Genomic DNA, 11,941 nt, shown 5'->3' on the forward strand with positions numbered 1-11,941 from the left:
GCTGAGCTCCAGAGGTTTCATCAGCAGGACAGATGGACTCGCTGCCCCTTTGGATCACAGACTTCCCATGTGCCCGTGGGCAAGTTGCACCAGGGATTTCAGTGGCCACTGAATTAGCATTTCCCTGTCTGATTCCCAATCTTCTGCTAATGTGCCTTATCTATTCTCTTTCAACTCAGTCGTTTGCCCCATCTGTCTGGGCCTTATACCCAGGCAAGAACCAGTTCCCACTGTGCCCTTATTCTCTGGTGTGACTGAGGTTTTGCAATCAATCCACTAATACCCATGACCTGTCCTGTTAGGAAAGGCTGTGATCCAATAAGCTCCTTCCTTATCCACACGATATTCCTGTTAACAGTGACTCAGTGTTAACTACCTCTTATATCCATTACTTCTTCCCAATTCTGATTTAGGTTTATTTAATCCAGCCTGGGGCACGTGAGGATGGATGAGATAATTTCTGGATCAAATGATTTAATGGTGGTGGAAGCTGTTGCACCTATTTTTGCAAACCCAGCAGTGGGGTGCATCTCAACTAACCCAAGGTGTCTAATTGTTGGACAGCTAAATCTGTGCTGCTCGAGTTCTGTTCTCTCTGTGGCACGTGAGAAGAAATAAGCACTAAAAAAAAAAAAAAAGAAAAAAGCAACAGAGCTAATCCACTTTTCCTCAGAATGAGGAAATTCAGAATGAGCTGAGGGTATTCATGGAGCAGCCACTGCAATCCACTGACAAGGGGCAGCTCAAGAAAATCACTTAATTGATCAGGTTGCAGCAGTGCCATCGATAAATCCGAGGCAAAAAGCACTAATTATGTGTCTAAGCAGCCTTGCACTTCCCTCCTGTTCCTTCTCCACTTGCACTTCCACCAGCAAATCTTTCCACATCATGACCCAACCACATCCCTGCTAATGCTGCAGCAAAACAGCTCTCAGGGCCTGGAGACCAGGCTGCCAGTTTTTAACTCTATACATTTATACTATTTATAAATAGGAGCATATCCAGGCCTTGAAAAAGGTCAGTACACTTTGTTCAAGGGCTAGGACAGGATGAGATTCCCAATCCCTGAATCCTTCGTGGTAGGAGGATAATAGACCATATCAATATGCACTTCAAGAGGTTGGATGGGGCTCTGAGCAGCCTGGGCTAGTGGAAGGTGTACCTGCCCATGGCAGGGGGTGAAAAGAGATGATCCTTCAGGTCCCTTCCAACCCAAACCATTCCAGGATTCTGTGATCCTGATATCCAGAGAAGGATCTGTCCTCAGAGCCTGCAGGATGCTCTTCCCCACCACTGTGAAGGAAACCAGAGGGAGAGGCAGCACTCCTGTGACACACAGGAGCAGTGTGGTCCCCAGCTCTCTCCTGCTTTGGATTATTCATTTCCTGTCAAATCCACCTGGATGGTTCTTCCCACGGAAGAATGTGAAAGAAATTGATAGTGAATGAAAATTCCCTTTAAACACCTTTCTGAGATCTGGGATTTTTGCTCAGCTCTTCCTCTCATGTGTGGAATGACACACCAGAGCTTCAAGTGGAGAATTTTTAAACAAAATTGGTCACTAAAGACACCCCTTGAAGGGTCCTTCCAATGGAAAAATCCTCTTTCAGCACTCCACGGGTCTATGGAGATCACAAAATGCCCAGATGCTTCAAGCCTTTAAGGAAATTCCATGCAAAAATTCATCTGCCTAAAAGGAGATATCTTTGCCTGTCCTGGTCATCTGGGATCCTCTTGCAGGGAATGGTTAGAAAACTGGCACAGCTGGGATGTGATTCATCCCATCCAAAAGTAAATGTCTGACACACAGCAGATGAGTTGCATCTTATTTCTCTCCACCAACTCTAAAGGACACTTGGCTGGAGACTGCTAAAGCTTCAAGTACATTCTCCCTCCAGGAGGGGTAGAAATCAAACATGAATCTCCTAAAAAACACCTTTATCCAGGGTTTTGTGCTTCTGAAGGAACTGTGGGTCTCCCAGAAAATTCTACAAATCTCACCTGATGCCCAGTAGCATTTCCCAATCTTCCCTGGGATTTGGACGGAGTCCCACCTGCCCAGACCGTTCCGTTTCTTCCCAGCTCCTGCAGGCTCATTAAAAAACTGGGAATTCTCCCTTGAGTGTGTGTCCCCCAGCCTGCAAAGGATTTGGAGTTGTTCTCTGTCGTGCCACACAACACTGTCTAGCAACAGGCTCTATTGTTGCTCCTCTGGGGGCAGAGGGACAAACTGAATGGAAGGCTTGGCATCCATTCAAGGAGCTTCATTCCCGCCTTCCCACCCCTTGGGAAATATCTCTATTAGACAAGGTGAACCCTCTGGAAGCAGAAGGAGCTCCTGCTCTGCTTGGCTTCGTTTCACAGGCCTGGCTATGACAGAGATGGACTCTGCTCCATCCCACAACGGGGATCCCGTCGACGGAATTCTTCCGGAAACTTCCCAAAAAACCTGAATATGCATCATTTTGGCCATAAAACCGCGTGTTCCGACAGAGATGGAGAGGAAACACAAAGCTGGAAAGGGAAATTAAGAGGTGCAGGCTGGGAAGAGGGAAAAGATTTGGATTTCAGAGAACTGAAGGAAAAACAAAATCAGGGGAGCTCCTGAAATGCAGATACAGGTCTTGCATTAACCACTGGCCATGTCCTTCTGCTGAGATAACTCGTGACAGGGACACAAGAACACCACTTCAGATCTCATTTTAAGAAGATTTTAAGGTTAAAATTCTATTACAATCTTGAGGTGATGACTTGTGGATGTGGTTGGAGGATGGTGGGAGACTCTGGATGTGTTTGAGGATAAGGAGCATGAGGAAAATGGATTTATGCTCTGGAGAGTCCTGGATTAGAGGCAGGATTAGGTATGTTACAGAGGAAGCTTCAAAACACTCAAGCTGCTCAGGCTTTCAGCAGCTGGGCTGAGACATGACAAAATACCACTTGGTGTGGATTTGCTGTGAAGAGAGGAGGTGTGGAGGGGTTTAGTACCAGCCTGGATGGAGTGAATGTTCCTGCAATGGCTGCACCCCTTCCAATTCACCAATGGGCACTGCAGATCTTATTCAAATACAGGAAAATAGTGGAGAAAAAGCCCCTGATTTGAGCCATGTGAAACGATGCCAGGCAATGGGAATTACAGATTTTAACAGTGAGGAAACAGGCAAGTGAGCAAACCCTCCAGGAGGATTCCCTGTGCTGGGTATAATCCTGGATGACAGTGGTGGAGATATTTCTGAGCTGATTTCCTCAGCTGCTCCACAGGATTTAACCAGTCAAGTTCAGTCAAAGAACTGCACCATAAGAACCTTCCCACTTCTCCCCATCACAGAAAGGAGCCAAGAGCTCCTGGCTTGGGTGGAGACACCAAAATTGCAGATGTAATAAATGAAGTGGATTCCACCCTGAGGCTTTGCTCAGTTGCCTGCAGACAGACATGAAGTGCCACTGAGATGTTCTGGGGTTTTCGGGCCTCCATCTCCTGCTGAGAAAGGGGCAGGTCATCAGTGGATTGTGGACAATCCCTGCCAGGCCTCTGAGGACATCCAGGATGCCACCAAATATCTTAACTGGCAGTAGAACCTATGCAGGGGCTCCTTAAGGGAACCTGGACACCTTCATTTTTGGCCTGGATGTCATTCCAGGAGGGTGTGTTTAAACTGAACCCTGGGAATGATGCAAGGCAACCAGGAGAGTTCCCAAACCTGGGATGAACACGAGGCCAGGCCTGAAATGTGAGGGTCTACCATGGTCTGAGCTCAAGGAACCCCTAAGATACTCTCTGAGCCTTCCAGGCAAACCTGCTCCAATGCCCTTCGAGCCTACAGAGCCCTTTGGAATGGGAGAAATGACCATCCCAGACCATCCCAGACCCCTGGAATACCTTGTGAGGCCGGTGATAGAAGAAGGGAACCAGCCCACGGTGCTACAACGTGACCTTGGTGAGGCCTGAGAGTGTTCAAAGGTGCCAGAAGAGAAAAGCATTTCACACCAACAGTTTGGGGAGGAATATCCACGTTGGAAAAGAGCCACAGCACCCCTGCCAATAATTCTCACCATGCCAATACAAAGCATAACTGGCTATTATTGACACCAGGAGACCAAAGGCACCTTGAAGTCCTTTGATGGCTCAGCCTCCACAAATGCAAAGCTCCCTCTGAGCAGCAGCAACATCCAAGTGGGAAGGGGACTGTGAATATGCAGGTGACAAACCAGGAAGGGAGACAAACAACACCTTTGTGATGCAGAACAGCTCTGCCCGGGCTCCCAGCCTGCTTTGAAAAGCTGTGCCCTATGTTAGGAGCTCAGAAAAAGGGAGTTAATGTATCAGTTCTTCCTCCCTCCCCTTGTTTTTTGCGAGTTCCAGTAGAATTTGGAGTGAACCCACGAACTGATGAATTTTTACGTGTTTTGCAAAGGTGACAACGGGGCTTGGTGCAAATCCCTCCATTTTTACAGAAGGGAAGAAGGGACAGAAGGGGAGAAAAGCATCATGAACAGCCTGGGATAGATGGAAACAGTTGGCACAGTTTCAGGGGTGGCTTTTCTGCAAGACCAACCTTAGGTCTGATCCAGCAAAGCCCTGATGGACACACCATGGGAGGCTGAGCATCCCTGACTATTCCTCTCCTTGCAGTATTCAGTCCCACTGAATTTGTCTTGGCTCTGGGTCTTCATCTGGCTCTAAGTGGTGGCAGCAAAGCAGAGGTGGGTGGGTTTAGTGAGACCTTTTAGGCTGGGAACGCTCTTGCTGCAGCCCTGGGGCTCTGCCTCATCCCATGTGTGAAGAAGGCAAAAACACTCTGCCCAACCCTTCTCCCCCTGCTCTTTGCCCTTCCTTTCCACTACATTTTAGTGGGTTTAACTGGTAACATCACCCCAGCACTGGCCAGAAGGCACCAAGCTCCACGCCACCAGAAGGCAGCGGGTGCCTGTTTTGAACCTCCTCCTCCTCCTCCTTTTCAGCCACGATCTCCAGACCTCCTGCGTGCTCCTCCTCCCAGCTACACCCCACAGGGTCTCCTTTGGGATTCAGAGGAGGATCTTGAGCCCGGTCCTGCTCTTGGAAGGGAATTTCAGCACGGATGTTCTCACCATCCCGGGAACAGCTCGGCTGTCCACAGGGAGCATCCTGACTCAGTGCCCGGAGGATTCCCCCCTCGACGCACTTGAGCAAGGCCCGTGAAGTGCTGTCATTAAGCCCAATAAAGCCCTTTGAAATGCGGCCGGGCTGTTTGAGTCACGCACTCGAGGAACGCTGAGCGGCCACATCATCCCGGGATTGTCCCGCTGGGAATTTTCCTGCGCAACCAAACGCGCAAAGGGGAAAAAAAAAAAAATGAATCTGTGCTCCTCGTGGGGTCTAACGCGGAACGAACTCCTTCCCCCGCTGCTTTGCACCCATGATAACAACCAGAGAGGCAGGAATTGGTGCAGAGAGTGGCAATCCCCGCCTGGAAAAGCGGCAGCATCGCCGCAGGGCTGGAGCGGAGCTGCCTCATCCCGCAGGAAGAGGGATGCGAGCAGGAAAGGGATCCCAGAGGTTCGGGATGGAGACACCAGTGACTCAGCCTGCTTTCCCCCGGCACAGTCAGCAGTCCTTGACTTTCCTCTCGTAGAAGAAACCACGGACTCACAGCAAAAATCAAGGCTGAATCTTTAGAGGGAACGGTCAAAAAGCCTTTTTTTTTGGCCAACAGAAAGCAATGCAATGCCCAGCCCCCTGTTCCAGCTACTCTGGTTGGAGATGTCCCTGCTCATTGCAGCGGGGTTGGACTAGATGACCTTTAAAAGGTCCCTTCCAACCCAAACCATTCTGTGATTCCAAATGCTCAGAAGTTTCCAGATAAGAAGTCTCAGAGGTGTTCAAATGCCTGGACAGGATATGTTTCACCTCTGGGGTTACCAGAAAAGGGCTGGGGAGCAAAACTGTTCACTTTTCCTTGTCTTAGTTAGGAGACAGTTTGATGCAATGCCTTCATCCAAAGCTTTGAATATCTCATGGCTGGTTTTCAGGGTAACTTATCTAACAAGTCCTCTTACAATTGAAAGAAACAAATCAATTAATACGTAGCAGGACAACACAATTTAGTAAAAAGAGTCTGAAATCTGAGTAGATGAGGGATTTTCTTCAGCACACACTGGGCTTTCTGGGAGAGTCCCAGCCTTCCCCAGGTTTGAAACAGGGGCTTCCTGCTAAGACCTTGAAAAATTTCAGTTCCTGCTGGGAAAAAACCTTCTTGTGTGAGCTTGGTCCAGTCACTGAATCTCAGCAAACAGCTCCTCCATGCCTGGGCTGTGCCAGGAGCAACACAAATACCACTGGTGCCTGTTTCTCCATGAAAAAGGGAGGTGGGAAATAACTTCCCTTGTCCTTTGCATGCTACACCCTATGCATGGAATGGGCCAGAGCTGGTTTTTTACCACTTACATCCACACAGCAAGATCCCCTGGACCCAGTTCCCTCCACCCCACTGAAGTTTGGGTGCAAATCACCCGTGCTGCCCTCCTGAAAATCCAAACCGGTGGGTGAGTTGGTACCTGAGCACAGGCTGAACCAACATTCCATGATTATACACTGCCTGGAAGAGCAGGGCCAGGTCAGGTCCTGTTGTAACACAGATAAACGTGTGTAAAGACAATTCCCAAGCCTTGGGGCGAGGGTGGGAGAGAGCCACGTGTGGAGGGGTTGCACTGTGTGCTGATGGACTTTAACATCTCTTCATTGCAGGAGGAGAGGGGATGGACAGGAATGTCATCACCTTGAAAATGTCAAAATCCTCACTGCCAGCTAATGGAGAAGGGAAGTGGGGAGATGCAGTTCCTGCTTCCCAGCTCTAGAGATTGCTTTAGGAGCCCTGGTTGCTGCACACACGGCCCAGGCTGTCCCCTGGGTGACCCTCCAGGGCTCTGCCTCCCTCCTGGCTAAAGAGGGATCATCATGTTAGGCTGCTCTCTGCCAAACTAAGCTTTGCTTTCTCCAGAGCAGAGCCTGCCAAGGCTCAGCTTTAAGTTCTGCAGGATTTGCAGCCGAAGGAGAATCGTGTTTCTCACGAGATCCAGAACCTGGCCTGGCTTTTCCCTGTGTAAGTCAGGGGCTGTTCCACCCACCTCAAGGGGGACAGATCCCAGGAGAGACCTGGACCAGAGCATGAGCCAGGACTTCCCCTGTGCACGATGCCACCAACCAGGGACAGGCTCAGCTGCTGCACTGGAGTGTGGCTGGAAAAATGCCACCGGATTACTCGTGTGCCTGTGGGCAAAGATCCCTCTCACCCCGCTCCCCTTGCACTGACACCTTCTGAACTGCAAAAACAGGGATGGAAAAATCAGTTGGATCATCCTCCCCAGTCCTCTTGTAAAGTGGATCCTGCAGAACATCACAGGCTTTTCCAGCTTTATCCTACGTGGATGAGCAAACCCGACAGAGCTGCTGTGACCAGTGGTGGGGAACAAGCAAGAGCAAAGCCAGGGAAAGGTTTCCAACACACATCCTCACATCCTTCATGTCCTCTTTCCAAAGAGCAGCCTGGCATCTCCAGGAACACTCTGTCCACTCAGACACTGGTGCTCCCAGCTCACCTCCTCTGGGGTGATCCCATCCCACCCCGCTCTGGGTGTGACAGGGGTGTCACAGGGAGCAGCAGAGGGGACAGGAGCCCCACCATGACCAGCAGAATACGGGAAGGGACAGATATTCCTGCCCCAAAATGATACCACCACATCAGATCCCAAGCCAGTGCCCATCTCCTCCCATGAGACATCCTCTTCCAGCCCCTCTCCAGTCACACATTTCGACCACACACATCCCCAGCAAACCTCAAGCTGCCTCACACCCAGGAAAAATGACATTTCAGATGCCAGCTAACATTTAATTCAGCCCAAAGAGCCTCTCCTGGGATTATGTCCCCTCGCACCACCACCCTGGGCTACTGGAAGTGGGGATTCCCAGCACGGAATTTTTGTGTTAATTTTTGTTGCTGTTTTTTTTTCCCCTCCTGAACCAAACCCTTCTCCCTTCTGAATCATTTCTTGCACTCTGGCTGTGTTCAGAACAAGTCAGGCCAGACACCACTGATCAAACAATAAAATAAATAACATAAAATGCCTTTTTTTTTTTTTTCTGTTCCATGTGGAGTCAGTCAAGGCAGTGCAAATTAGCTGGAAAAAGTTTTACTTTTTTAATGCTGCTACTGTGACTCCACATGGACCCCAGACTCCCACAGGACAGGGAACAGGTTACATCTAACCCTCCCTTACCCACGAATTCTGCTTCTGAATTTCCTAAGTCTTCCTTCATTCATTCCAATCTCTTTCTTTTTTTTTTTTTTAAACACACCAAAAAATGAGCAGCACTAACACTTACAAAAAAAGAAAAAACACCAAAAAACCAACATATTTTTGCTCTTAATCTGGCCCCCTGGGTGTGGAAGAGCCTGTTGCTGCTCCCAGTAGCTCCTTTAGGTTGAGCAGCTCAGTTGCTGCTGTGCTGGAGAAGGTCCCGTGGGGTTACTGTGGCACAATAAATCACGTCAGCACATCCCTAAAAACTCGGCACATCACTTCCAAAGGGAGCTGGTCCCTCTGCCTTTATCACTTTTAAATCGCTGTTTTGAAAGCCTCTTTTATCCCGCTCTGTAAATACCTTATTTTCTGCTTTTAAGAAGCTCCCACTGCTTCCCCCTCCTCCTCCCTCATCCCTGAAAGGACAGTGGATGGAGCACGGGAGCATCCCTGCTCTGAGGGATCGTCTCCCTTTGGCTCCACCGAACTTTTCCCAAAGATTCCAGGCACCCGGATCCGCCAGCGCCGCTCGGCCTGATTTAAACAGGTGCCCCCGTGCCATGGTGGGAACAGGAATTTCAACAGCTCAGCCAAGTAAGAAGCTGGAAGAGGTGGACAGAACTCAGAGCAACAGGGACACGTCCCCTGCTCCCCCTGACAAATACACACTTTATATTTCCCCTTGTTTTGGGAGAATAATTAACCAAAACCTACGGGAAAATACAGTTTCTCAGTCCCTGCTTTGGCACAGATTTTCTCCCAAGTGTAACTCTCCACAGCCCCCGTGTGCTTCAGGATGAGTTTACTCTTTAATTAGGAAGTATTACTGGGGAGGGGACACAGTTTGGGGAGGGTCAGTGAGAGATTTTCTGCTGAAAGCCATCAAATCACTGCGAGGCGACACAGGGGAGGCTTTAGGCAGAGATGGTTGAGATGGGATTGTTGCTGTTTGCACGGACAGACTAAAAAATTCCTGGTCCTCTCCTCATAAAGGAAAATAACACCACTACACCACACACACACAAAAAGAAACAACCCGGAGAAAGGCAAGGGGAAAATTAAATTAAAATAAAATAAAGCAGCATGATACTCGATCAGGTGTTTTGGGACTACCCTGGACTGGGAGACAAGGAACTTTACTCCCGATGTTGGGATGTGCACGGATGTACCCAGGGGACCCCTGTACCACCCTCCAGGCCCTGATTCCCACGTCTCCAGGGCTGCTCCAGCCTTGGGGGTGGCCGTGGGTTTATATCTTGCTTGGGGATAAATAAAGAGGGAAAGGTTGAGGATAACTAAAGGGAGAAAGGGGTGGGTGGTGGTGGGGAGTGAGAGGGAATTTAGGCAGCCAATGTAACAGCTCCCGGCCTCTCCCCCGACTCCCCCACCCCAATCAAACCCTCCTTTGCATTTCCATGGCCTAAGGGGGGTTTCTCCTTGCGAAAGAAACGTCTAAAACCGCTCCTTGGCACCGGGGAAGGACGGAAAAGAAAAACAAAACACCCCAAAAAAACCCCAAAGTGTCGCCGCTGCCGCCCCCCCCCCCCCCCCCTTGCACACACCTGATACCCCCGGCTCGGAAAGGGAGACCTCCTGCCCCTCTCTCCATCTCCTCCTTCCCAGCCTTTTCCCCCCCCGACAGCCGCTTCTCCCGCAGCTCCGGGAGCGGGGACAGGGGACCGGGGACGGGGACGGGGGGGGTCCCTTCGCTCCCCTCGCTCGGGTGACAAGGGAATATTTATGTTGGTATTGGAGGAATGCGCTTCCTTCTCCAATCAGGAATGCAACCGGAGTTTCTAATTATAAGTTAGATGGTGGCTGGGAATAAAAGATTGCTTTTTAATGACTCCCCGTCCAGGTGCTCTCTCTTGCCTGTCTTCCCAAGAACACATTTGCATTTTATTGCTTTTCTCCCATCCCAACGAATTCCCTGCTTTTTTCAGACATACCTGAAATAGTTGGAGAGGCTTGCTGCCTTCAACACCCTCAACCTCCGCACCGCCGGGCAAGGGGGGGGAACGGCGGATCCCGCACGGATCCCGCACGGATCCCGCACGGATCCCGCACGGATCCCGCACGGATCCCGCACGGATCCCTCCCGAACCCCGCGACCGGCTGGGGGGCGATGGGGGGAGGGAAGGGAGGGAGGAGCAGGGAATAAACGCACTTTAAAAAAATAAAAATCAATTATTACGAGGAGGATTATTTTTTGTGGTTTGTTCGGGGGGCGCTTCCGAGCCGTTCGCCGGCGGGGCAGCCCCTCTCCCACCCGGCGGAGCCTCCCCGCGCCCGGGCTTCCCCGAGCCCAATTACCTCCGCGGGGTAATTAGAGCAGATCGTGCGCTTACATGCCTTGCCCAGCACCATTTGCTTTTTGTGGGGGAGTGAGAGAGAAAAGGCTCTTAAAGGCGTAGGGTGCAAAAGCGAGGAAAAGGCAAAAATAAAAATAGAACCCCTCGAGGAGCTGCGACCTCCCTCCTCTCCTTCCCACCTCCCCCCCAAAAAAAAGTGCGTTATCCCCGGGAAAAGGGGCGAGAGGGACCCGCCGATCCCGCGCCAGGCTCGTCTCTCCCAGCGCCGTCCCCGCTCCCTGCTCTGCCTTCCCAACACCCAGGTTGTGGAGCCTTCACCTCCTTTCTCTTTCTTCTCATTTCCACCCCCCCCTTTTTTTTTTTTCCCTTTTTCCCCCTAAATATTCCTTAAAGCGAAGGGGGGGAAAAAAAAATTCCCCAAACTTTTCATCCTTTCCCCCCCACGCACCCCTTTCCTTCCACCTGACTAGCTCGAAATCACCTTGAAATGCTCATGTCAACTTGTATCATTATCTCTTTAATTCAGGCAGCGCCTTTTGTTCTTCACAGGAGAGGATCAAAGCACTTAAAAAAAAAATAACTTTCCGATCGCTCCCTCTCGCTCTCTCTCTTTTACAGTAGGAGAAGGAGAGATCAGGTATAACCCAGTCAAAATAAACAAAGTGAATGCATAAATAAAAGAGGTGAAATGCAGGTTCTAAGAACTTGCTGGCGCTGGAACAATCCCACCTCTTTAGCTGAGTGGCAACGAAAGGAGAATTTCAAGTCATCTTAAGCGCAGGGGTTGCAGAGAAAACAGAGGAGGGGAAAAATAAATGAAAATGAGAGAAAAAAAAAAAAGAAGAAGAATAAAACTTACCACCAGATTGGGTAACTTGACAGAGCCTGACTCAACCCACAAAGAAACAGGAAATATCCAAAAGAGGCCATTGATGAAAAGTTGTCTTTCCTTTTTTTTTTTTTTTTTAACCAGAGTTGCCAAAAACCTTCCTTTCTTCTGAGGCAGGATGATTATTTTAATAATAATAATAATAATAATAATAATAATAACAATAATTTAAAAAAAAAAAAAAAGTCAAATGAAGTGAACTCAACCCCGACCAGGTAAATCCTCTCTCTCGCTTCCTCTACTACTCTCAAGGAAAAAAAAAAAAAAAAAAAATCTCAGAGAGGTAAAAAACTCTTCTCTCAGCCAAGACACTGAAGGCAAATATTAAAAAAAAAAAAAAAAAAAGAAAAAGAAAAAAAAAAAAGTTTGAAGTAGCTCTCTTAAAAAGGACCCAATCAGCACTTATTGCCAAAGGGAGAATTCTGATGCTTTGGCTTGTTCTGTCAATCAGGAGCGTGAA

At 49.3% G+C, this 11,941-nt stretch overlaps 1 protein-coding gene across 1 annotated transcript in view; it reads right to left on the minus strand.

Moving 5' to 3' along the window:
• LOC127462230 (protein Wnt-3a) overlaps positions 1-11,617 on the minus strand; it is an 88,368-nt gene extending 76,751 nt beyond the window's left edge. The window contains exon 1 of the mRNA XM_051770683.1: positions 11,452-11,617. Coding sequence (XP_051626643.1) covers positions 11,452-11,522 — 71 coding nt within the window. The 5' untranslated portion in view covers positions 11,523-11,617. The remainder of the gene's footprint in view (positions 1-11,451) is intronic.
• Between the last annotated feature and the right edge of the window lie 324 nt (positions 11,618-11,941).

This window comes from Manacus candei, unplaced genomic scaffold (genome assembly GCF_025592945.1).
Source record: "Manacus candei isolate 608988 ecotype Guabito, Panama unplaced genomic scaffold, ASM2559294v1 h1tg000122l, whole genome shotgun sequence".
NCBI classification, from domain to species: domain Eukaryota; kingdom Metazoa; phylum Chordata; class Aves; order Passeriformes; family Pipridae; genus Manacus; species Manacus candei.